This window comes from Corvus brachyrhynchos, unplaced genomic scaffold (genome assembly GCF_000691975.1).
Source record: "Corvus brachyrhynchos isolate BGI_N302 unplaced genomic scaffold, ASM69197v1 scaffold370, whole genome shotgun sequence".
In the NCBI taxonomy this organism is placed as follows: Eukaryota; Metazoa; Chordata; class Aves; order Passeriformes; family Corvidae; genus Corvus; species Corvus brachyrhynchos.
Genome location: NW_008235977.1, coordinates 1,985,020 through 2,011,467, shown reverse-complemented (window position 1 = coordinate 2,011,467; position 26,448 = coordinate 1,985,020). Strand labels below are relative to the sequence as shown.

General features: G+C 39.8%; 1 protein-coding gene across 3 annotated transcripts in view; it reads right to left on the bottom strand.

Moving 5' to 3' along the window:
• The window catches only part of HECW2 (HECT, C2 and WW domain containing E3 ubiquitin protein ligase 2), a 178,033-nt gene that overhangs the window by 33,852 nt on the left and 117,733 nt on the right, over positions 1–26,448 (bottom strand). For all 3 annotated transcript variants that reach the window (XM_008630005.2, XM_017728581.1, XM_017728587.1), the window contains 10 exons: positions 23,318–23,418; positions 21,412–22,749; positions 20,015–20,110; positions 16,634–16,784; positions 16,158–16,261; positions 12,573–12,697; positions 11,788–11,973; positions 7,288–7,422; positions 4,387–4,489; positions 3,270–3,366 (listed from right to left, as the gene is read on the bottom strand). In XM_008630005.2, coding sequence (XP_008628227.1) covers positions 3,270–3,366; positions 4,387–4,489; positions 7,288–7,422; positions 11,788–11,973; positions 12,573–12,697; positions 16,158–16,261; positions 16,634–16,784; positions 20,015–20,110; positions 21,412–22,749; positions 23,318–23,418 — 2,436 coding nt within the window. The remainder of the gene's footprint in view (positions 1–3,269; positions 3,367–4,386; positions 4,490–7,287; positions 7,423–11,787; positions 11,974–12,572; positions 12,698–16,157; positions 16,262–16,633; positions 16,785–20,014; positions 20,111–21,411; positions 22,750–23,317; positions 23,419–26,448) is intronic.

Here is a 26,448-nt window from a genome sequence, read left to right as displayed (position 1 = left end):
CTCTCAAGTTCACACTACCTGTGACTCTGATTTCAAAGTAGAAGGCTGAGACCTGTGGAAGGACATTCCTACTGTAAAAGTGAACTGTTAAAGAGGCACTGTCTCTTCTGAATCTCTACAAATGCAAGCCATACTTTACAATGCATACTTGTGATTTTAAAGGCAGAGTTTTCATACCACACTACACTTAAGATATCATCCCAAAAAAACCCCTGTATTATCTCTCCCCTCTATTTCACCCAAGCACACATCCTTTCTCCTAGCCCCAGTCTGGTCACTGTCGTGGAATCTCTGCCTCCTAAATTCTGAGCATGGTAACACACAGAATTTTAGGATCTGTACTGAATACAATTTCTTAGACTCCTGTTCTTTTTCTATGCAGAGCTTTTCCCTGCATTCTGACATATGAGTACATCTTTCATATTTTCTCTTTATCAGTATGATAGTACAGTAGAGATAAATTCTCATTTGGCTTTACACTTCTGGAGAAAAAGAAAACAAAACCCAAACCCATGTAGTAAAACCTGTCCCAAATATGGAGGAGAAAACCCACAAGCAAACAGAAAAGTAAAGATCTCTGTATAAGAACAACAGCATTGGCTCAGCTCAGGAGTCCATCTACCCCACATCCTATTACCAACGGTGACAAGGAGGTCATAAACATTCCATGCAATTGGCAGGACAGGGACATCTGGACAGTTCCAGAGCCACTCCACTTTACATCAGTGCCCAAATGGCAAGGTTGGAGGAAATAAATGGTGGATTACAAAATATACCTTAGCACTTAGTTGGCAGCAACACCAGAAACCAGAAGGACATTTTCTGGGTTAGCTAATATATGCAGCCTTCTAAATGAATGCAATGCATGACTTCCTGGGGTTACCAGTGAGAGTTGTGATTTGAGTGATATTTTTTTAATATATATGCCTTTTGTCTTCCGTTAAGACATAAATTATATTTAATGTGTAACAGGTGCCTTTGCCTGGAGCCTTTTACATTATTTAGCAGCCTCTCAGTTTTACCTGCAGTGGCTTGGAAGAAGATTTAATCTTGGCAACATGCCTAATAAGGATATGATAAGTATAATATTCTCACTCCACCACTGAAACCCTTGAATAACAATTTTCTACATGTAGTATATTTTCATTTTATATTTTAATAGTCTCTCAACTTCTTATCTCTTCTTTCTTTAAGGGAACAAGAAATTATTTTAGACAGTAAATGTCAAAGATCTTTTCAAATTATCTTTGTCCTCTGGCATTGATTTTCCTCCTCACCTATGGAATAATTACAGTAATATTAATAATAATATTTAATATCATTATCATTCCACTTCAACTGCACTGAGGTCCTCAAAGGAACAGGTTACTGGCAGTTGTACTAATCACTATACAAAAAAAAAAATACACAAATAATTCATACTGCAGGATTTCAGTTAGGTCTTACTTTATCAAGTGCTAACAGCAATGTCCATGGAGTTGCTTAGTCTCACAATGTGTCAAACAGACATGGATGCCAATAATTTGATAAATCAGGGTCTTCAAAGACTAACAGGAAAAATAAAGCTGGGATCTTCATAAAAATGTATGAAATCTTACTGAGACATCAGCTGTAGAAGGATATAGGAGAGGTATAATGGAAGATAATTTACCCTAATCAAATTACTAACTTCAAATACTAAAATTAGAATGGAACCATTCAACTTAACAGAATGGTTTTTCTGACCAATCCCATTCAATTTAAAAATAAAACTATGTTCATTAAAATCCTCGATCATTCTGCTGAAGCAAGCCAGTTAAGGCATATATCTTCAGTCTCCTTCCAAAGTAAATGTACAGAAGGTCATATAATCTCAAGTAAATGAGGAGGTACAGAAAACAGAATCTTTTATCCTCTGATCATCCATTTTTAATCTGAAACCCATATTTTCTTGAGAAAGTCTGAGTTTGTGGGAAACTATGAATCTGTAATCAGGAAGCAAGGTTCTACTAGAAGCGGAATTGGGGAATGCCAACAAGTCTTGTGAGCAATTTGAACTCTAATTTATTAAAAAACCCCACAGCACACATGAAGGAAATGACACCGATTGCTGTCAGACTAAAGGAAATCAAGCACCCTGGGAAAAAGATTATGAAGCAGTAAAACTACAAGCAATCAGAAATTGTTTGTATACTACTGCCCAGCAGATTTCAAATCAAAGCTGGTAGGACAAACTTGCCTACAGTGATATGGGTACAACATAGGAACTGTTTTGACATGCTGTGAACTGTAGATTTCTGTTTTCCTTTCTCTGTATTTTCTAGAGAGCATGTATTCTGCTAGCAGGTTTGTCAGCCAGGATGTCTTTAGAGGGTAAACCACATCTTTAACACAGAAGTCACATCACAAAACTTGTTATACTACACATGGGGAAACTGCAAAACAGGGCAGCTTGTTGAATTTTGGGAACTTGCAGGACATGGAGGAAAAGGGATCATCAATAAGTAACACAGAAGGGAAAAAAACTGAGTGTCAGTGCTGGCTGCCATGCCAGCCAGTGTGGGTAGGCCTCTGGAACACAGCACTGCACAGGAGAGACTGCCAACAACCAAACCAGCATTTTTTTAAATTTAGTGTCCAAGGAAGAATAGATACATTCATTTCAGTCCTGGTCACTACTATCCAAGTTGCCAGTGATTCCATTTCCAAGTCTAAACATATGAAGGAGTTGCAATGACCACACAACAATCAAAGATCATCCTTCCTCAGATCTTGTTGCACTATGCAAAAATCTGTAGATATCCCATTTTGTAAATTTTGGAGAGCCACCAAAAATTCGGATTAATGTAAGATTACCTTAAGACGTCATGAGGTCAGGACAGCCTTTCTGTAAATGTGCTTTGTGAAGATAAGGACAAACCCAAATGCCACTCTGCCTCATGCTCCCAGCTGTACACATACCCAAATGAATGGACACATTTGCTGTGCCATCCAGCTGTCTTGGCACATTTGGAAGACATCAGCAAATCTCTTATGCCAGTTGTTCCAAACATTCTCTTGTAGGTATTTTTATTTGATAATAATACATTACCTCTGTTCTCCTCAACCTTGTTACAGGCTGTTACGCAGAAATACAGTACACAACTATTTCCCACAGCTTTATGAATATGTTTGAATGCACCAGAAGTCTACAATCTGTTATGTTCCACTGTTAATTTTAATGAAAGTAACTAATTGTAATTAGCATTTTGTACTGAAATGGGAATAGCAAACTTCACTAATTTTCTTACCTGAGTGAATGATTCCTGGTAAGATCTGGTTGACGCTCTTGTAGAATTTCAAAGATATTGGGCTGCCGCAAAAATGCAACTATCTTGTCATTGTAAGCTGAAAACATCAACAAAAATATCATGCTGAAACAAGGACATACCAAAACAAAGGATGTCATTCCTTCTGAGTCTTCAACAATAATGACATACTTCACAGTTTTAAGTTTAGAAGTATTGGGTTAATACTTTTGTATGTAAGACTACCAATTCTACTGTCATTTAAGGAACACACTTTTTGAATATGAACCAAATCTCATTGTGACATATCCTTTCCACTGCTAACAGCTATAATTCTGTTAGCAATTCCTGTTATATTTTAGCACTCACACTCTTAGTTAAGGCCAAACCAGAATATTTATTGCTAGAATAAAGTTGCAGGGACCTTGGTCTTCACCGCACTGAAATCTATTCTCAAACACTAAGCGGCCATTGGAAACACCCGTATCAAATCCTCACTAATGGCTGAGCCTGCAAAGCGTGCACATCATGTCCATGGCAAGGGGGAGGATTTAAATGGGCAGAGGTTTTCAAGTAAACATGCCACAGTACAAAGAGCCAGTTACAGTCAATGGGATTAATTTATCTTGATTTAGCACAATGTGACAGCTGTTGGATTTAATAAGCTAAATTCTGTACATGGTGGCACAGAAGTCAGTAGGTCTGTGTGTATGTAACTGAGAACCGAAGTTAAGCTAATGACTAATTCTGATTAACACTTTCTGTAATCCTGCCAAAATAGATGCTCAGAAGTTGTGAGGGGAAAAAAAAGCAAAGGTAAAAATCACTGGGAATACATGGAGTCCAGTTAAAGCCCCATCTGACTCTCTGGCTTCAGTTCATTCTGAGAGCATACAGAGTAAGTGAGCTTGGGAGGCAGAACACATCTGTTATTTGGTTATGCACACTTCCCGCCCTGAAGGTTCCATCTGAACAGTGGGGAAATGCTGATGGACAGAAGGATCATAACAAATGGTAACTTCTACCCATCCCAAGCAAATGGAAACCCTAGCAATGCACACTGCCATGACCCTCTCAGTGATGGAGAACTCCTCTGAGCAAAGGCTGGATGCTGACATACCCACTGGAACCACATCCTGGTACTGAGCTCTGCTGACTGTGTTAAATGTGCTGGATGGTCTTGGCAAAACTGGGGGTCCTGAATGACGGGAGTCCTCTCCAACCTGAAAACGTGCAAGTAACCACAGTGAGTGTCTCTGTGCCAGCACATGCACTCAGCTACAAAACAGTGAGAATTGATATGGCTTAAAACCAAGCACGTATGTCAAGGCTTTGCTTGATCACTACCCCCAGTAACCACTGCAGCAGGAAGCAGCTGTGCTGTTAGGACAGGTACTAGTAAAACATTATTTAGCATACTGGGCCCATTAATAGGACGAATCAAAACTGATGCAAAATTTACATCTGTTTTTAAATAGTCCCATTCGGAAAAGAGACCAAAAAAAAAATAAAACTGGGGTCCCTTCAGGGGGTCTTTTGTAATTCGTGGACATCTTTGTCTGTACAAAACATTCTGAAACCAAACTCTGCTCCTTCATTAGCACCTCTATTACCTCTGTGCATAAATGGAGTTTCTCTAAATCTGAAGTGGAAACAAGTTTGTGGCTGAACCTCAAAGGAGAATAAAGAAGTGAGTTCACATTCAGGCAAGGCAAACAAGCTCAAAATTGGTAAAAACCATGGCTCCTAGAATCATTCAGAAACACTGTTCTGGTTTTTTTTTCATATTCACCTTCTAGTCTTAAAAAAAGTTGCATGTGAACAATTTTTAGGGTAGAACCACAATATAAAATTTTTCTTAAGAGGCATTTGTTATGTCAGGGCAACTGCTGCAGTTTCCTGCATGATGAGGTTTCAGTCATTTCTCAGTATTCAGTATTTTAGCTCTATAGAACATTTGGTCAACCTCATTTTCTTCCTGCTGGACCTCTTTGTTTACTTCCCAGTTTATCTGCCTACATGTAATGGTTAGCATTTTAACTGCACTCCCAAACTTCAAAGATCTCTAAAAGATCAAATAATTATAAAAGGTTGCTTTTAAATCCAATCTCTGAAATCACAAAGCAGCAAAAGTCACAAGATATCTCCCAAGACCTTTGTGCTCTCTGGTAATACTCTTTCAGAAAAATGAAGAATTATTTCCTGTTGGGCAATGTGCTGGAAAAGGAATGCCATTATTATTAGCTCCAGCTTCACACTGCAGTTCAGCTTCAGCTAAAAAGGCATTCCTTACACTGGTTCATGTTTGCTTTAGAGCATCTCGCTGTAAAAACTGGGTCAGTGACTTCAAAACATCAAAGTTCACGGCAAGTCAAAGCCAAAGAAAGTATTTTGATAATTTTTTTTCATTAAGTATTCATCTTTTGCTATAATGTACAGTTCCTTTATGCAATAGCTTAAAAATGGGAAAGAAATGCAAATATGCAATATTCAATACATAAGCCCTAAAGTGCAGAGGAAAAACTGGTTTTCAAGTTCATACATTTGCATACAAAAATCATGGCATCATTAATCCCAGAATGGGAATACTGTATTGAATTTCTATGCTTGAGATTCCTAGCTGGAATTATACCTCAATTCAAGTTACAATTGTAACAATATCAAGGAAACACTTCTAAAATTGCATGTAGAAACATGGTTTAAGGAATTTCATGTATCTAGATGGAGTGGGAAATTTTGACAGGTAACCAGCACTATGTATATGCAATATATTTGATCATTTCTTGTTGGATAAACTATACTTATTTTGCAGCATTGACAGCTTCAGCAGCATGGTTGGCACAAATACCTGTTTTAAGTGCAGAGCTACTGGATGCTGCTTAAAGAAAGATAATTTGGGTGCATATTGAGTCAGGTTAAGAAAAAAAAAAATTCTGCTCTGTTACAAATCAATCACAACAGAAATACTTGCTTTACCCAATTCAAGATCTGAATAGCTATATGAAAGCACTTCTAGCTTCCTTCCTTGCCTGATACATAACATCACCAAATTGATGGAAAATGCTATTTAAAACCATTTGCAAAATATATCTGACATTGGAGGGGGCTGACTAAACCATGTTAACACAGGATATGATAAGATACACAGCCAGTGCTGTGGCACTCACCCACTGCAGCTCAGCGGAAACCCTGCTAGAGAAGTGGCAGACAAAATTCATGTCTGCTCTAAAACAGAGGTCTGGCAGACGTTCATCTGCCACAAGACTAAGCTATAAAAAGGATAAATCAGAGCATTTCTCTTGCTATTCTAAACTGTATTATCTTTAATCCTGGCATGGAATAGCCATCTCCTGAAAAGACAATTTACAGCCAACAGTATGGAGGTTTTAAAATAAAGTACAACTGAAGTCCAAGTCACTGCACATACACAAGGTTACAAGTATAAAGAAGTGACAACAATAATATGGAGACAGCCAGTGAAAACGGTGCACAGTGACATATCAACAAAATAGTATTTTCCATGTATCTCTGATCAGAAAGTAGAGATGAAATACATATGCAAAGGCACGTAACAGTCTGATAAACATGTATGTGGTAAGATTTTTTTATACTTAATGGGAAGGTTGCAGAACTAGGTGTACAGTCACACATGCATCTTTTCCCCCTTTTATTTGTCACAGTTATATATCAACACACTCAGCAGACACCATGCGAGACAACAATACACATTTTGTCCATGAAGGAGTGGATACAGGAGCTGGTAATCTGTAATCAGATGCTCTCCTGTGGTTAAGTGGGGTTACTGCAAATTCGAAGTAAGAGATACTCATGTTTGATATTTTTCCTCTGAATTCACACATTTTTAAAGCAACAACGGCTAGCAGAAAAAATAATAAAATCATTATGGATAACTGCTGCCCACTTACAGAAGAATCATGCTCCTCACAACATGGAATGATGTGAAAGAGGATGATGTTAAGTAAGAAGGTGTTTGTGAGGAGGAGGCACAGACCCCACTCACCTCCCCAGCACTGTGGCTGCGCTGCCGAGTGAGGTGCTGCCGATGGACCAACGCGCTGGTGGGCCTGCTGCTCTGCAAGGGCAGCCGCGGGTCGATGAACGTCGTGGTGCGCGAATTGTGGTCGACAAAGAAAGCCTGCAGAAGGAGAGACAAGACAGAATTTATGGCCAATCCTTGTTTTTTTAAATTATGTCTGAGGTTAACGCCTATTGGGGATGTAGGTTTCATTCGATCAGGTGGGGCTGTGGAAAATCTGTTACTGTGGCTTGCATTTCCCTTCCGCAGAAGGAGGATAACACTTTTCCATCCCACTGAAGGGATGAGTTGTTTAATGCCTTACTTTGTTCGTGTCTATAAAGTCCTTTGAAATTCTCATCTGACAAGCATCAGGAGTGGGAAGCTTTATTATGACTGTCAAGAAGAGAAGACTTGAATATTTAATAAAAGTAATCCTGGTGTATTGTCCTTTTCATTCGCCTATAAGCATCTAAAAAGGTGTCATTAAGTGGCAAACCCATTCCCTTTTGTGAAGTATTTACCATATAATTATGAACACAACTGGCTGTGTATATGTCAAGTGTATTCTTGCATCCAGTGATGAACTATGATTACAGGCCAACAGACATTTCTGCCATATTCCTGATACAACTATTCCAAGTTCACTGACCTGTTCTTCTAAAAACCAAAACAAAATGCAAAAAAAAAAAAAAAACCCAAAGCACCACCCCAAACAAAAAAAAAGACCTCTCAAAACCAAAAAGAAAGGTCAGCCAAGAACACAAAGATGATGGCACCGAAAGTATTTAAATCAGGCAATTGATGAGAACAACCACATATTGGCCAGTCAACCATTTGCTGAAAACAAGGTCACAGAAACATGTATCCTGGAAAATGAAAACCTCCTACAATTCTATCCAATTTGAACCAAAAAAGTTTTCTAAGCCCTGAAATTTAAACTTTTTGCAGCATCAGTGTTGTACTTGGAAACCAGCACTGTTGCATTTCAACATACTCTGTGTTTTCTGTCACAATACTGGAAACATGTGGAAGTGGCAAAAAAAGGTCTCTGTTTTGAGCAGGAGAATTACAGGAAAGTGACATCTGAGGAATCAAAGAATCTGGACCAGCAGAGAGGTGGTTAGGGACTGCAGGAGCCATTTCTGCGTTTGGCTACCAATGAGGTACTTTGACCACAGTTTCACAAACAATTTAGTCCTGTGGTGTCAGCAAAAGAAACATTCTCATCTTTCCTCCTCTTGACCACTTGTTTCATCCCCTGGGTGCCCTTCCTGCCTTGTGCTGGCACAAGTGTTTGTGTAGCCATGCAGTGAACCCATTAGGGGAGCTGGTCCAGGCTAAAATTACTCTTTTAGCCCCTCTCCCTGCTGGCTCCTCTAACGTCGGTCAGCTCACCAGAGATGAGAGGAGAGCAGAACCACTCTTCTGGCAGCAACATCAGCTTCTAGTATTCATGGAATCATTGTTTCAGACTGCTTGGGAAAACCAGACCAGAGAAAATGCAATTCTTCTGACTGCTCTGAAGGTAGGAAGACAAACCAGTGTGTCATGCTATACAGCAACTATATGTCATTATGGATTGTGATGGGAGAAAATGTTCATACTTCCATTTCCCAAGGAAGGAGAAGCATATGGAGAGACACCACAGCTGCAAAACCCTGAAAGTGCTCCAAAAAAGAGCACCAAGCTCCCTACAGCCCCAACGGCAATCACCTGTACCTGTAGCCTCTGCCTACAAGGAAGGAATCCCGTCACCTGAGCAGTAAGGAAGAACTCTGTTCTGACCATCTGACATAGTCACAGATATGCAAGTGAAACTGTTTCACAGTTCAAACACTATAAATTATATTTGATAAATGAAATTTTAATTGCTACATCTGAGCCTGATGCAGAACTTGTTTACCTTGACAATGATTCCACCTGCAGTACAAGTATACAGATCAGAGAATATGAAACCAGTGAGAAAGCAGAATGAAAACCATCATGACATTTATATTTGGGGCCTGGAAGATGACTGGAAGAGACTGCGGGAACACAGCCAGTCTTGCTGAAAATTTTGCTCCTGATTGGTAAGATCTAGTTACTTTACTAGCAAGTGGTTGGTATAGGGTTTTTTTAATATCCTTCTATCTATTTTGTCTAGTCTGTGTACATTTATAAGATGTAAAGCACTTTCAGCAAAACACAGGTTGATTTCATTAAGTCAACACCATATTGTAAATCACTTATTAAAAAAATCCTGATTCAATATAGGAGGTAGTACCACCTAGAGCTGCACCACTCAGTTCTGAGTTAACGCAGCACTCTAGTATTGCACGCAGTGTTCCAAAGCATTCTATTTCAATAACATGAAGATAAAGACAATCATATCTTATTAAATATGAATGTTTGCAGGCCAGCTCATAGTAGCCTACTTTAAAACAAAGCATAAATTAGCACTTTGAAGCTATGGTGAAGATAACCATTGGAGCTTCAGTGCTTTGGGCTAATCTGGACACTGGCACACAGCTCAAAATACAGTGTGGTTCACAGTCTCCTTTCAAAAAAATTCCTCGCATAACTCCTGCCTAGCTATAATCCATAAATCTACAATGCTTGAAGAGACTGACATAAAATAGGTAGTGCCAAAACTATATTTAGCCCATTAAACATGAATAGTTGCCCCAATTATTCTTCCAGTTAAAATCTATGAATCTTGCTAAATTACTTTTTTTTCCTATTGAAGACTTCAGTAATCAATTATGGTTTCATTAATTGTAGAGAGAAAAAACAAAAATGTCCTCTAATAACTTCCTATGTATTTGCACATCTTGCAGAGAACTAACTAAAAAGTACATACACTTGCATCTGGCTTTAAAATATGGACATGTGCTTACACACACTGCACAAATGCACTTATCTGTATGATGTCTGTGTGTATGTACATGGACAGAGCAAGGCAGAATCTCAAAGTTCAGCTCAGGGGCCTATTTAGCCTATTATGATGCTTCATCCTACCACATTTTCCAATAGCCTTCTGCCTCCCTGTAGTCAGTGACTGATGAAGGATCACCTGTAATGCCCATTAGAAACTACATTCTAGTCACACCTGACCTTTTAGGGAGGACTGCATGATGTTATGTCCTGTAGGGGATACACAGAGGAGCCAAAGAGGAGTGGGCAACTGGGCTTTGCTGTGCAGCTCTGGAGGGAGTTTGGAGGTGGGCAGTCTCCAGCTGACCTTGGAAGACACCCCACAAAGAGGACAAGCAAGCAGCACCACACTGCCATGGGGGAGTGAAAACATCACTACTCAGCATCGCAGCAGGGCCAGAACGATCGCTGTGCCTCGTGAGCAAGAGCACCAAGCTCTCACTGTGATATACTTGAAGAAATAAAGGAAAACCTCTTCTCAGCAGGGAAGAGTAGTTAAGGAAAGGAAACAATTATATATTGTGTTATGGCTAATTTCTACTTGCTTCTCTTTAGGTTTGTGCTTTAATAAAGGCAGGTCCAGTTTCAGTTGGGTCTCCCCAAGCACTGTTCTTGCCATGTACTGGCCCTGATCTCTCTCAGGTGCTGAATAGGCTTTTCCACTGGCCACAAGTGGCACTTGTGACAAAGACAATTCAACATAATGAAAATGAGTAATACTAAGACTAATTCAAAATGAAGAAATCCCAGTAGGAATTTATTCAGTGCTTCCTCTTCCTGATTAATACTGTGGTAGCATTGCTGTTACCAAATACCACATCAGAAATCCAAAGGTCTAATTCTCTCTATGGAGCACATATTAAAGAAAACTGAAAATTGCCCTATTCTTCAGGAGAAAACTGGCCTCTGAAGAACTGAACAGAACAAGAATGACTTAAAACAGAAAACAGTGAGGCAAAGAACAACGTTAGTAGAATTGCACATTCCTAATTGTGTGTCTAATGAAAAAACAAAGTGCTTTTCGGAGTTAAAAAAATCTAGAAAACAACCCTCAGGCACTTCCACCCTTCAGTTTAGAACTGTCTAATCTTTCCAAGCATCAAGATCATTTTTTATATGGACCCGCACAGCTAACCACATCCAGAGTGATAAATGTGAGAACCAAGAAGTTTAATGTGCAGTAATCCTAATGAACTGATAAGCCTTATCACTTCCTCACATGCTAATCACAACCTATTTTTAACCCTCCTGTTTTCTGCAAAAAATATAATGGTCTAAATACTGAGGGTGCACTAACTTAAAGTTACATTAAACTTCACACCACAACTATAAAAGTGATACCAAAATATTTTTTTAGGAAATTGAAAATTGATACCTGTTTAAAAAAAGCAGTGAGACTTGCAACTATTTAAGATCTGTAATACCTCTTAAGGAAACCTACTCCATACCATCTTTTTCCTGTTAAGCAATACACAACCACCAGAGTGATCATCCCCGGAGCTCTCCCACGCCATCCATTTTATCTCAGAAACTGATGGACACAAGGCCTTCTTAGCACTGTAGAGTTACCTTGCCCTGATGGTCATGTTTCATTTCCCAGCCCCTTGGCAGCTCCAGCTGTTTGTTGGCAAACATGTTGAGGAAGCCCACCAAATCCCGGTTGTGCTGGTAGCGCTCAAAGTGGTGGGTGTCCCGCCGGACTTTGGTGATCATGTGCTTCAAACACGTGTTATTTGTAAACATGCGGTAGGCACTCTGAAAAACACACAGCAGCAAAGGTTTTCAAAGAGAAAACTGCTCTTACCACAGAAGACAACCTCCTTCATTGTAAGTGTGCTTGCAGAAGAAAAGTTACTCATTCCATTGCTTCTTCTTACAACATAAATCCTGTTACACAAAGAAACACCGGGGAGGGGGGACCTGTGCAAAAAGAAGCACTGAAGAGCAGGCAAAATAGGAAAAGGAAGATAAATATTAAGATGCTTTTTCTTCAGATATAAACCAGGCACTCTGGGGGAAGCAAATCATACCATTAAGCAGCAAAGTCTTTCTCAGAATTGTGTCTCACCCTGTGCAAAGCACAGTAAGAAAGCTATTGCTTCAATAAACAAATAATTTTGTGTCATAAGAAAAATGAAGAACTGAGTGGAAAATAAAAACTGCTATCATGCTGAGCTAGGATGGTTCTGACAGCTCAATAATTGCAAGGGATGATGATGAGTGAATTTATCCAGCCTCCCTATGTACTACCAATATCTTATCATCAAACACTGAGCAGCATCTTTGTACACAAAACAACTGCATTTATAAGCACATATTTACGAAAGCCTTTGAGCTGTAGCCACCATACTCACAGGGTTAGAATGCAGCACTGTAAAGAACTCTGGGCTGATAAGGAATTTCACAGGGGGAGACTGGAGCAATAAAGTAAGTCTGGATCTGGAGGTAGAGTGAGGCAGCACATTCTCTCTTCGAAAATCTAAGAGCAAAGTAAATGACAAAGACTTCCAGCAGTTATTACCAAAGCATCACTGCAAACAAGTACATTGATTTGAATCACACAAGCAGGGAAAGCATTAAGTACACAACTATTACAGATTTACCGAGGATTCTCCACACAAGTGTACCCAAATTTCTTCTAACATAACACTGAAGTTTCTGAAAATATTACAGTTTTAATTTAGTAACATTTACTTGTGGCCTTTGGTAAATAATCATTAAAAAAAATCACATTCAATTATTTGGGTTACCAAGTTTGTGCCTGTATATAAGATGATGAAAGTCCCTGGGGCATGTCTGCACCACTATATTTTAGCTGTATGCAGGTAAGTTATTTTCTAAATGCTAACGAATGGACATAAAAGTCATTGTACACTTATAAATGTTTCATTCCTTCTTAAAAAACAAACAATAAATCTGCCATTACCACAGCCCCAGTCCTGATACAGTATTTAAGCTGTTTATGTAAGTAATAAGCAGGATGCCAAGGAAGTACCTTTCAAGTTTCAACTTCCAATAAACATTTGTGTCTTCTCCTAGCAACTACAGAAGTGCCCTGATTTTTCTTCAGTACCAGGAAGGAAGTGAAAATACACTGAGTGGTGTTTGCTACAATGTCAGAACTGTTGCCCCCAATTCTCTTTGAAGATATTTGGAAGCATATTTATAATGTAAATGAAAAACTGCAAGTTCAGATTTGGTCTTCAATGATTTTAAACTAAAATGTGTGCTGCCATCTACATTTTAGTTTCTTTCTTTTTTACACATTGCAGTATTTGCACACTTCTCCATCAAATGCATATTAACCATGTAGGTCGCAGCTATCACAGAAATAAAAGATCATAACACACAAGAGCAAGGAGGGAGGCAGTGAATGAGACTCTAAACTGAGGAAAAAGTAAGAATAAATTACAAAAGAAGAGGAAAATAACATAAACAGGTAAAATTCTAAATATGGATAGCTAAATACTATGAAAAAAGGGAACGGGGAAAATAAAGACATTCATTCTAAGTATTAGAGGAAACCAGGAAGTGGGAGGGTAATTGGTAAAATAAATGAACAAGAGGATTTTTAGAAACACTACTTAAACAATAGACCTCAAGCTCTCCCACATGGAGCACATCAGTGGGGCGAAGGCAGAGTGGTACAAAGGCTCCTGAAGCTGTGCCTGAATACTTGGGCTGGGAGTGTCTTGCAGACGTGCACTGAAGTTACATGTGAACTCTGTACTGATACAAAACTTGGGTGTGCACCAGGCAACTCTCACAGCCTGGAAGATGCTGTGACATGCTGCAGATACATCCTCTGTCATATTCTGGGCAATCTGGAAACCAGAACGGCTCACCAGGTGAGTTTTTATTGCAGTCTGAGGCTTATGAATTTGGTTTATGAGAAGTTTATTCAGCTGAACTTGCTGGTTAGGGTTTGGCCTGAATTTGCTTAAAGCCAATTTGTGTACAGCACAAACCATCTGGCCGCACATGCACAAAGATAGAAAAGGAAATGGCTACAACAGAAGTGAAGACTACAAGAAATAAAAGACAACACTTAGGTAAATCTCAAGCTCTACAATGACTTGAAACTCGAGAAAGGGTGACATTGCTTGCACATCAGATTAATTTAGGAGAGAGTTTTATAAGAGTATGTCAAGAGCATCTAGAGACAAAGCCAAAGCACATGACACCACACAGCTATGCAAGGGACTGGATGGGTAACAAACTTTATAATGTACTAGAAAATCATTAGTAGGAAGATGACAAAGGGAGAAACTGCTTAGGGAAAAGAAAAAACAGTTATGATCTTCAGAACTCAAAAAAAAAAGGTCTTTCTATCTTCATTCAAAAGGTTAACACTGGCCAGACAATCAGAAGAATGAAAAAACAAAGGTGAGAGAGAGCAGGTTAAAGATCATGGTGCAAATTAAAGGTTTTCAAAGCCTTTAGGTCAGGTGAAATGCATTCTAACTGTTAGGAAACGAGGTGGAGCAATCACTGAGACACTGGTGGCTCTTTCAGAGGTCTGAGGGAGTTCTCAGAAGGAAAGGGATAAATGATGTCCACCAAGATGTTTCACCAAAAACTCTCTGGGTCTGGTCCTACTCATTATTTCTACTAATGACTGGATAGGGAAGACAAAACTTGCTCCAAATTAGGGGATTCTGCAGTACTTGGACAGCAGGATGGACAAGACTCAAAACCACAGGGGCACATCAAGAAAGTGCAAAGATCTGTGTGCAGTTCGGGACAATCTGTAGAGGGATTCCTTGTGGAATATAGGATACCCCAGGAGGGCTTGGGCATCCCAGGGCTGTTGCAGAAGTACCCCTGACGGGGCCTCAGGCTGAAAACAGGCTTGCAAGGCACCTGCTAGCTGGCAGCCTTGAACAGCCTTGGGAAAAGGTATATACTGGTCAGTTCCCCCGCTGCTTAGAGGCTTTCTCATGGGAAAGGGGCGTGAACTTTGGAAAAAGTATAACTTGGTGTAACGGAATAATAAGAGGGGAGCACGATGCTCAATTGTATCGGTGTTCGTATCGTGACTCTGGCTGGATTCCCCTGCTCCCGGGACCCCCCCCCGCTACAACAATCAACTCAGAAACACCAGATGAAAAACAGGTATCTGTGCCAAAGTTCTGCACACAAGGATCAGGACCTGATTTTAGCAGATCAAAGACTGAACACTGGTTAGTGTCAAGCTATCAAAAAAAAAAAAAAACCAAAACCTTCTGCAGGAATGTACAAGGAGTGTTTTATGTAGGACTCTTCCACAACCTCTTCAGTACAGCAGAGTCATAGCTTTATTTGATTTTCTGAATTTCCTCAGAAGCTGAAGACCAACTCAAGACAATCCTAAGTAGGCCAAAAAAATAATTTGAGACCTAAAACCAGAAGTCACAAGGAAAGACTAGGAAGTAATGGATTTAAGGGTATGTTATAAGAAGAGTGATGTAAGTAGACTGTCTAAAAGAGCTGAAGAATGCCCATCAAGTGGAGAACATGTTATAAGAACTCATGACACTGTATTTGGTAAGTATGGCCTAGGAACAGCTCATCCTATCTACCTACAGAGAGGTAGTTGATGACTGCCTGAAGCCCTTTCTAGTCCTATATTCTACAATTTTAAACTGCATTAGCAGAGTCAAAACATTTGTATGCCAGACCACACAATTTTAATTTTTTTCACTGCAAATGTCCTGCTTTCTTAACCAGTCTGGTACTGACAGGAAAGTGCTCTGAATCTCACATTCATCTCTTCAGCATATTGAGCAGGCTGAGTCATAACCTTCAAAACTAGACAGCAATGAAAACAAATGGCTTAATTTTCACACAGATTTTCAGAGGAAGAAGTTAGGGTTTGCTTTATGTACTCTCACTAAGTCATCTATGAGATGAGTGCTCTCTTCTTTAGAGAAGGGGGAAAAAATTATTTTTCTTTTAACCTGAATTAGAATGGTGAAATTCAGCTTCCTCTGCAGCTCCATCCACAGCATTTGTGTGCTCTTCAGGCCTGTCATTTGTCATCGTTCTTCGGATGCTCTGGTACCTAGGGTTGGAAAACTGGATTTTATATGTAGTATGTGGTAACTATGACCCAATTCTGGCTCCTAGGGAGCCTGCCCAACTTTTCTGTCATGTAGGTTAACATATATTGACCTCTGATTTCTGCAGTAATAGCCTTTTGAATTTCTGACAAGCATTATCAGATGTATTATTTTTGGTCACATAGCTTAAGATCACAGGTAGAACCCAAAGTCCTGAAAGCCCACATGCAAACTAAAAGCAATAGCCACATAAAAATAACCACCTAAGGCCAGCTGTGGTAGCAACTGTGGCCTTGTCTCCATGCTCAGCCTTGCAGTGGTGAATGCAGTTTTGCAAGCACACAAAATTCACTAGCACCAAGGGTAATTCCTACCGGCGATTCAGCTGTTCCATCTGTTGTATGGAATTTGACCTCTGGAGAATCTGTGGCGCTGGGGGAGCTGTAGGTCGCTGCCACGTTGTTGTCCTGTTCACGTGGTCCACGTAAAAAATCCGTCCATGGCTGTCAATTCGAGCCTCCCAGTCTAAGGAGCAACAAAATACCGTAAACTATGGAGGGCCTGGGGTTTATTCCTTTATTTGTTTTAGCTCTGTCACTTTTGTAACCCCATCCATTGTTTCAAGTGTCTATTTCTCTTTTACAGGATGACTTCAGCATAGAGCCTTCTTCCTGAAGGGTTAAGAGGAATGGCTTTTTCCTATTTTATCCCATAAGTCAAATTCCCTACTGTAGGTAAGGTTCCATGGAATCCATATCTAAAAATTTCCATTCCTTTTTCTATTCTATTTCCCTCTAACCAGTAACTGTCCAAGACAAAAAAAAACCACCCAACAAACAAAACATCTGTATACTTAGTTTAGTTCTCTTGGACTGAAGCAATTCAAGACCCAATCTCTGAGGCTTATTCCTGTGCAAAAGGCCAACAGGTAAGTATCAAAATTCTTCCAAAGCTTGACACCCGCCATTGTTTTTCCCCAGCTAGTAGTAACAGTAATAAAATAGATGCCAGTGCTCTTCCTGTGTTTCCATCTACCTACATCAAAGGTAAGCAGACCTGCCAAGAAAGATGCTCAGTTATAGCACTCCTTCATATACTAAATGTATGTTCCAGAGTTGCCAGTTATGCAAATATCATAGTAAATACAGCTTTTTGTGTAACTGTAATGATGCCCATCGATTTTGCAGAGGAAGCTACAGACAGTGCTAGAAGTCTGCACCACCCCAGGAGAGCAGAGAGGAAGGCACTGGGACCTTTCCCCAGCCACAGCTACCTTTCAGTGCTCAGCAGAAACCTGATGCATCACAACACCTGGGCCTCATTCTGCAGGCTTTTTGGGTTAGGCACACCATCTGCCCAATACCTGCTTGTAAAATGATCAAGACACCAAGAGACTGAACATAGCTGGGGTCTATGTAGCAGTTGTAGTAGTAGTAGAAGTAGTAATAATAACAACAACAATAACAATAATAATAAGAATTACTACTACTACATAGACATATACATATATATATGTACACAAAAAAATACACAAAACCCCACATCTATACAGAAACAGACATGCCTGATTCTTAGAAACTTGCAACTACAGAAAACGTGCAAACCATTTAACACATCACTTGAAAAATAGTCTTTGAGAGCTCAGAAGGGGTCTAGATGAGGCTTTCTATATTGCAAGTCTAAGTGAAAGTACTATCTGCTGATAAAATAAAAACACTCGAGTTTTTTAACCAGAGGTTGTAAACAAAATAAAACATCGAAGTATTCCGGGAAGAACAGAATTGTTCATTGGAAAAAAAAAAAAAAACAAACCAAAAAACAAACAACAAAAGAACCCAAAAAAACCCTCAAACAGTTTACATTTGTGAATTCATTATCCTGCTTAAATTTCAAGCCCTAAACCACTGTATAATAAGCTGGGATTTTTCTTGTGGTGTTTATGCCCCATTCTGACACAGTCACCATTTCTGTAATATGGTCTTGCAGAACAAAAATATTTTTGCCTGCATTTAATTTTAAATACACAAGTTTAAACACTTGGGCAATGGCTTCCAAAGTAAAGCATCCACATCAGTGTTGTGATGGACAAGGCTATCTTTGCTACATCCCTAAATAAGGCTATTCCATCAAATCGCTGTTAGTCAAATGTGTTACAAATAGCATGCTGAATTGCAAGATTGTCATTCACTGAGGTTTCATGGTCAAGCTTTTTTAATTTTTACCCAGGAATGTAGGAACTGGAGCATATTGTTGCACATTATAGGCAGAAATACAAGATAAATGTTTAAGTTCTGAAAAACTGAAAGAAATTCACATATTTTTCTTTCTTACTTTCAAATTCTGGTGAAACAAGAAATTGAATAAAACCCAAATTACAAAGAAATTACATTTTAAAACTCAGAATCATAGTCTTAATATTTTCTGTAATTTTTCAGTATTAAAATATGAAACCTGTCACACATGTGAAAGCACAGCTTTGGAGTGCAAAGTTGGATCTAGGCATTGATTAGTATTTAAGACTTTATTCATATTAGCAAATGGAGATTGCATTGGGCTTTGACTGTAAAGGGGCAATGTGTACATGCATCATGCCATGCATGACTGTGCAGAAATCCAGTAAATGTCAGAAATGTTAAAATACTACACAGCCAAAGCTTTTTCACGAACATGCCAATAGTTTTTCCAAGTAGTTATTGTAGTGTATAGTTTGTTTCTGAAACCACAGAACTGGACCAGCTAACGCTGTGCATTTCTGAAATATTTATCTCCCAGACACAGTTTTGTAAAATGTAAAACTGGTACATTAGGGTGGCAGTTAATTAACTTGAGGATCTACACACAAGATTAATCTGATTGCAACAGACACAGCAGGGAGCACAACCATATCATCATCCTGGTTTTCCACACACAGCTATATCTGTGTTCTGCTATCCTTCCAGTTACTTGCTCCAATTACAGAGCAAACACAATCCCATACCATACTGGCAAAGAGGGATCTGTTCATTTCACACTAAATATCTTAATTCTTACACTCCTTTAAAGTAACAGAGCTTTGTCACAGACTTCAGTGGGTCTGAACTTACCCTTTTTTTTTTGCATAGTTGCTTTAGAGCAATGTTTGCCTATTAGCTGTGTACCTTTTGGGGTGGGGGATGTTCCTTTCTTTCAATACCTAATACTGGATAGATTTTCACTTCCCAAAGTTTAGGCAAGTGAGTAAGTTCAACAACTGAGAGCAAAGTATTTTTCATATGCATTGGAGAAATTACAATTTATATGTTTGTTAAGGCTCATCTAACTGTTGCTTCATGTCCAGGTTTATTTTAATATAAAATCTTCACTCTGTCTCAAAAAATGCAAAGAAAACACAGACACCTTAAAGCTAATCTGAAGATAGGAAAGATGTTGTATATTCCTTTGTAAATCATTACCATACAAGAAGTATTCAGAGATTTCAGAGTGCTTGACACCTCCCAGTGCCTCACGAGCACCATCACCTCAGCTCCCTGCCCCTGTGCTCTGCACACAGAAAAGGCAGCACGGTGCCTTCCTGCCTCTGCATGAGTGACATTCAGCAAGTCTGTGTGCACCAGGTGTAATTATCACAACAACAACACTGGACTTAATCATCACTCCTCACTTCCAACTTCTCAGCTGTTCATTCTCGGTTCCCACATTCAAAAAGGAAATGTAATGAGATCTCAGCAATGAGACACAGGCAGCTTATCCCCCAGTTAAAGCATGGAGAAGCTCACTTGGTGGGAGAGCCTCATCCACCCTCTGGTACCGGCTAACGTCCTGACGGACTGAAGGCAGAGACCTCAAGGGCTGATGGCCATTGGCAGGAGAACCTGCAATCAAAACACACAAAAATTATTTTCTTCAGTCAATGTGGGGAAGCCCTAGAGTTGTCTCTAAACTGAGTAAGCTGTGTTAAAGCTTCTGCAGGACTACGATATTTCAAGATATCTATAACAGTCATCTGTTCTTGGGGTCAAAATAGGTTATGCTGATAGTTCTAGCCAAGTGATTCCTCTGGGATGTCCTGGTCCTGGAAACATCACCTCTAGGATGTGCTGCATCCATCTGTGAGCAGCCAAAGCCAGGGCACAGAAACAAGCTGTTCCTGAGCCATATCCCAGGACAAAGCTCCACCTGGCCCCCTCCAAAACCTTGCTTAAGAGTGGGAGGTAAAACTGTCCATTGTCCTTCCTTGCTACAGCCAAACTGATCTGCAAAACATGATGCAATCTAACACCTAATAAAGAGCATCCCAAATGTCTAGAAAATGCTGTAAAATACTGATAGTATTGGAAATAAATACCAAAGTTATTATTTCCAAATCAACAACCTGTTTATGAAGAAATTAATACTGATATATAACTCTTGGTATGTTATGAAAAAGGTGCATTTGGAAACCCTCTTGATTGGATACAATTCAGTCCCTGAACAAACTGAACAGATAATCCATTTTTAAAGTTGCTTGGAAACAATTCATTAGGGACACATTTCTACTTTTAGCGATTTTAGTGAGACAGAAAATTCTCAACTATTAAAATAATTTTTAAATCAGTAGGAGTTTTACAATGTTAACTTGGGTAACACATTCCTTTCCTCCCGAGGTTCCAGTGCACTAGGATCCATCTGTACAGAGAAGGAACTGGGAAAAGGAAGATAAAGAGCCTGAAGTTGACCCTAAAATGATTATTTTTCCTTTCCCCTTTCTTTTGATTGCCCTTATGTTTTAATGCTAATATAAAATATTCAAAAGAAAAGAGCCAAATATAAATTCTACTTTGCATTTCATAGTTTTAGGGAGTTTTGTCCCTCCTCATTACCATTTTCATTAGTGAGCGGGGTAATATTGTGGAATTCTTTCCTCCTCTTCATCCTTCTCACTACTCTCTCAAGAATTAAAATCTATCCAATTTCAAAATCAACAGGTTTTGGATATTTCAGGTTTGGATTTTTCATTAAATCAAAAACCCCCAAGAGTCTCTTGAAGAAATAAATAAATTCAAAGGAACAAAAAATTCTTGAAAGGTAATGAACTTGAGAAATTAAAGATCTTTGTTTTCAGATGTTAATTTTTGTAATTTTTTTTTACTCTCTGCAGTAAAGTCACTTCAGAAAGTGCCTCCTGCAGTGTTACCTCCAGTAGCTCCTTCAAGCTGTGCTGTGGCACCCTCACAAGCTGCTTGTGCTCCTTCAATTTCTTCATCCTGAGACTGGCTCTGGGCAGCTGCTGCCTGCACGCTTCTTCTTCTTTGCCAGATTTCTTCTGCTTCCTCTTGGTCTTGCAGTTCACCTGTCTCAGCCTCCCGCGCCTCCTCCTGAGGTAACTGCACCGCAGGCAGAGAGCCAGCAGCACTCGCAGAGTCCTGCGCTTCGGCACCCGGCTCCGCTCCAGCTGCCTCGGGGGCACAGGCTCCCTCCTCCTCCTCCTGAGAGGAGAAGGCTGGAGTCTCGGGAAACCTGGCGCTCTCGCAGGAAGAGCAGCGCATTTCCACGGAGGAGCGCCGCACCGTCGCGCTCTCGTTGCAGGAGCTGTCGGCTCCCTCCGCGTCGCTCTCGCCCTCGGGCCGGGTGCTGGCCTCGCTGACGCTCTCGGTGCGAGCGGGGTCGCTCTGCTCGGTCTCTGACGACAGCTGCGAGGGCTCCGACCCTTGGTCGACGGACTCCGTTTCGCTGACGCCCCTTCTGCTCCCACCTGCGGCTTCAGCAGCTCCAGTGTCCGCACTGCCAGGAGGCTGCTCTGCCTCCGGAGCGGCAGAGGACTCGCTGCCAGCCTGCTCAGCTGGTGCTTCAGCCTGAGAATCCTGCAGGCTTTCGCCTCCTTCCTGGGGAGGTGGAAGGTCTGGGAGAGAATCTTGCTGCTCATCAGCTGATGGCAAAGGAGCATCGGAGGCTGAAACCCTTTCACTCTCTGCAGGCCCTGGCATTACCTGATCTGATGAGGAACTCATATCATTTCTTTCAACATTTCTGGTAGCACCATTAAGCATTACTAAACCACCATCATCTTCCAAGGAAGATGGAAAACCCAGGTCTTGATGTAGCTCGTGCTCCTCTTCATCTGAGTCAATGTGAAGCATAGCATTAAGTCTTGTGTCAGTAGGGAAGCTACTCCTCAGTTTTGGGGAGGCTCCACGTGGACGGTCACCACAGGCAGATGTCCCTGGTCTGGGATGGTTATTGTGTTCTATTGCATCAAGATAGTCATTTAGTGAGTCCTGGCGACCTCTGGGAGGGGATGATCTTGAAGCCCCAGAGGTCAGCTCATCCTGGTCTGTCTCCAGAGTCCTACTAGTCCTTAAAGAGTGTCTCAGGATTGCGTCTCCAGAAGATTCCTCAAAGACTGGGCCATTGGAACACACTGTGGATGTATCGTGATGTCCTGCTGGCATGTCCTCGTCATCAGAGGGGCTCCCCAAGTCTCCATTTACGGAGGTGGTTCCTAGCAAAGTGCCAACTGTTTCTGGTGAAGCATCTGCAGAGACAGAAAGACTGAATGTGAAACACAGAGCAGCAACACACAGTTCATGGTACTTAAATTATATAAAGATACACATCCTTCAAGATGCTTGCTTATTTTAATCAGACAGCTGAGGGCAGAAAATTCAATCAAAATAACAGAGGCATCTACAGTGTTGGAACAGCAGTTAGAGAATTTTCTCTGCATAAGTCTATACTGTTTTGTAGGGTATAAAAAATTTAAGGGGTGTGAAGTATGACTTTAAAGGATTCCCATTTTGCTTTCAAAAGACAGAGCACTGCCAAGCATAAAATGAGAATCATAAGCAGATTCATTTAGAATCTGTCCAACAAAATCCAAAACAATATCCTAAGCGTTGGTGTTTTTGGAATTACCATCTCCAAAGCAGTACCTGCCATATCTAAATTCTGAACCCCAACAGAAAAGAATCTGTAGTAGGGGGACTGTACACAGATGAGAAAGTATATATGTCCTCAACGACAGAAAATCCTACACATAGAAATACACAGAAACTCTCTCCTTACTGGATCTCTGGAAATCCAGATCATTGAAAAATTCTCACCTTCATGAACAGAAGATGTGATTTCCACTTTGAATTGGAGATACCCACTAACATGATCAGCTGGGAGCCTTCTGCCAAGATTATAGCTGAGAACCTGGTCTCTGCAAAATCAAAAATATTGGGTTTTTAAAAGGTTTTCTGGTTTCATGTTTCCAGTATTTAATTTTTATTACGGTCTTAAAATCAGCCACATACTCTGGTTTGCACAGAAGAGCACAAACACCAACAATGGTGTAAAATACCTTTCGTTAACAGATAAAGCAGCCTAAAAAACTATGTTGGATCAATTCCAAATACAGATTGTGCCCCCACCAATTCTGATATATCCCTAAATATCTTAAGTTCTAAAGAAATCCAACTGCGAAGATCCCTCTCCCCATACCTCCTCCTTTCCCCAATACAAAATATTTTATAATTAACAAAACCTTTCTGCCCCCTTGTGGTTTTTACTATGTACAAAAGTCACAGACAGTTTCTTCATATTTTTTCACATTCAACAAAGCACTTCTGCATTCTGATTTAGAAAAGCTATTAATGCTTGAGTTTATCTTCAAATACGTTCTTAAGAGTTACTGAATTCAGTGGGGCTCAGACTAGATTAGACACTTGTATCAGCTTGAGACTTTGGATCGGATCTCAGGTTGTACATTCTTATTTCGCCACAGCCAGAATTCACAGCCCCAGCTCCCCTCAGCACAGCTGGGACAGCTGAAGGAAGAACAGGGAGCTACTAAAGACCACCACAGGAAATTATTGTTATTTATGCACATAACTTTATACTGGTATAAGCACCTCTCCTTTACTGGGAGCACTCCTACTGCAAAATAAAACAAATGCAGTTATTACTGAAATAAGCTGCAGCAGTTCTCATAAACTTTTAGGGAAGATAAAAGCCCTGAGTGGACAAGCAACTTCCCCTCCCCATGCTGCTCTGTAGCCCACAGGACACCAAATCACTGCAGTAGCATCTCCAGGACCTGTCACAGATTCCTCATTCTGTACTCTAACTCTTCAGTCAGACATCTGAGGTTTCCAGTTTTTATATAAGTTTTATATTACTCCAGGCCACTTGAGAATAGAGGAAACCACGACATGAATAATGCCTTCTCTGTATTCAGCTGAATCAATTCTAGATGATTCTCATGCTCATTTATCATGTTTTCCAGGAAATTAAAAGCCACTGGCCATTTCTTTACACAAACTTGTGAGCTATGACTACAGTTAAAAGTGGGGCAGAATTTATCTAAAAGTGGTTGGTTCTGGATTTCACCTTTTCATTCATTAATAATCATCCTTGACATCACCAAAATGATGGTGTCATACTTGCTTGACCAAAAAAAAAATGCAAGAGAATTAGCAGTTAACTGTATATTTTGTACATTTCTGTTTCATGTCTACATTAACCACTTCTTTACTTTGCAAAACCTTTGGTGAAATATTTTCTGTCTTTACACAAAAACTGAAAATGGACAGATGTATTACAGAAGAAGAAGCAAAACAGATTAAATGTCAGTTCTAACAGCAGTGTGGCAAACCAACCAAATACCCATATTCTTGATACATATTTATTATACTGCCTCTAAAATCCTAAAAAGATTTGATATATTAAATATACAGAATTGAAGTATGGAGAAGAAAACAGGAAATGTCTTCCAGATTAATGGCTTGAAAAAACAGAGGTGAGAACTGATGAACACAGCAAACGGGTAATTTCCACAAATTGCAGCACCAGGAATCCCAGAGCAGAAAAACATTTTGGTGTTTAGCAAGGAAATAAACACCCTGCACTAGGTTTTCACACCAGCCTGTATCACGGTGATATTTTTGAGTGTATAGCAGTGTGCAAACTTATTAGAAAAAGCTGCTTGTTCAACTTAACACAATTTGCTGAAACTCAAAAATGAGGCACTTACTAGAAAAGTTAGATTGTACATATACCTACATTGTTTGTGGATACCACATCATGACAGTCTTAAGCTGCGCCAAGGGAAATTTAGGTTGGATGTTAGGAAAAAGTTTTTTACTGAATGAGTGATAAAGTTCCAGAATCATCAGCCTGGGGAGCTGGTGGAGTCACCATCCCTGGATGTGTTTGAAAAAAGATTGGATGTGGCACTTGGTGCCATGGTTTAGTTGAGGTGGTGTTAGGGCATGGGTTGAACTCAATGATCTTAGAGGTCTCGTCAAACCTGGTGATTCTGTGATACAATACAAATGGGCAGGCTTTTCTAAAAAATGTTTTTAAATAAATTCTGTATCAGAAGGTATTATCAAAATTTTAAGCTACTCTTATAATTTTATCCTTCTTTTACTTACCAATGTAGACACGACTTTGAAAACTTAAAGCTGAAAACTGTTTTCAAATTGAATTTGATTTTCTCCCCTCATGCAACTTGTTACTTTGAGGGGAATATCTGTGAAAAAGGAGGCCAGTTTGTATAAAAGTGTGATGACACTGACATGCCCTTAAGCTTTAAAGAAGAAAATATGCATTTAATTTCACCATCATTCCTCATGGGCCTAATCCAGTGGCTTTTTAAAGTCAATGGAGACACATTAACTTTAGCAGACTTTGAGGCAGCGCCTTTACAAAAGGCACACACAACAGTTGAATTTTGAGTCCCATCAATGAGCTATTCATAACAAAAGGCAATTTTAATTGTGTAGTACCAGAAGCACTCTGAAAAGTAAGGAGTCACAGCAGTTCTGGCCAATTAGCTGAAGGGATTTAACATCTCTGATTATTGAACTGACAATTAAAAAGACTTGAGCTGTACAAGAAGTCAGTCGATTATATCTGCTTGTTCTAAAAAATTTGCACACAACCATGTAGTATCGTCATAGTGCCTTGCTTCCTGACTAGATAGCCAAAGGGTAACTTTTTTTGTGAATTAACACTTTTTATGTAAAGAAATTAAGCTGAAAACAAAATACAGACACACATCAACACAAACATGGGTACATGTATTCAAGACAGGGCTAGAAACATTGCCATTTTCCAATCAGGCAATAAAGCTATTAAAATTACTACTACATTCCTTACTACAGATGTAGTAAGAATTTGCTGGTCTGTACCAGTAAGCCAGAAAGGCTGCTCTTTGCCAATATCCTAGATGCTGAGTCTTCCTGCT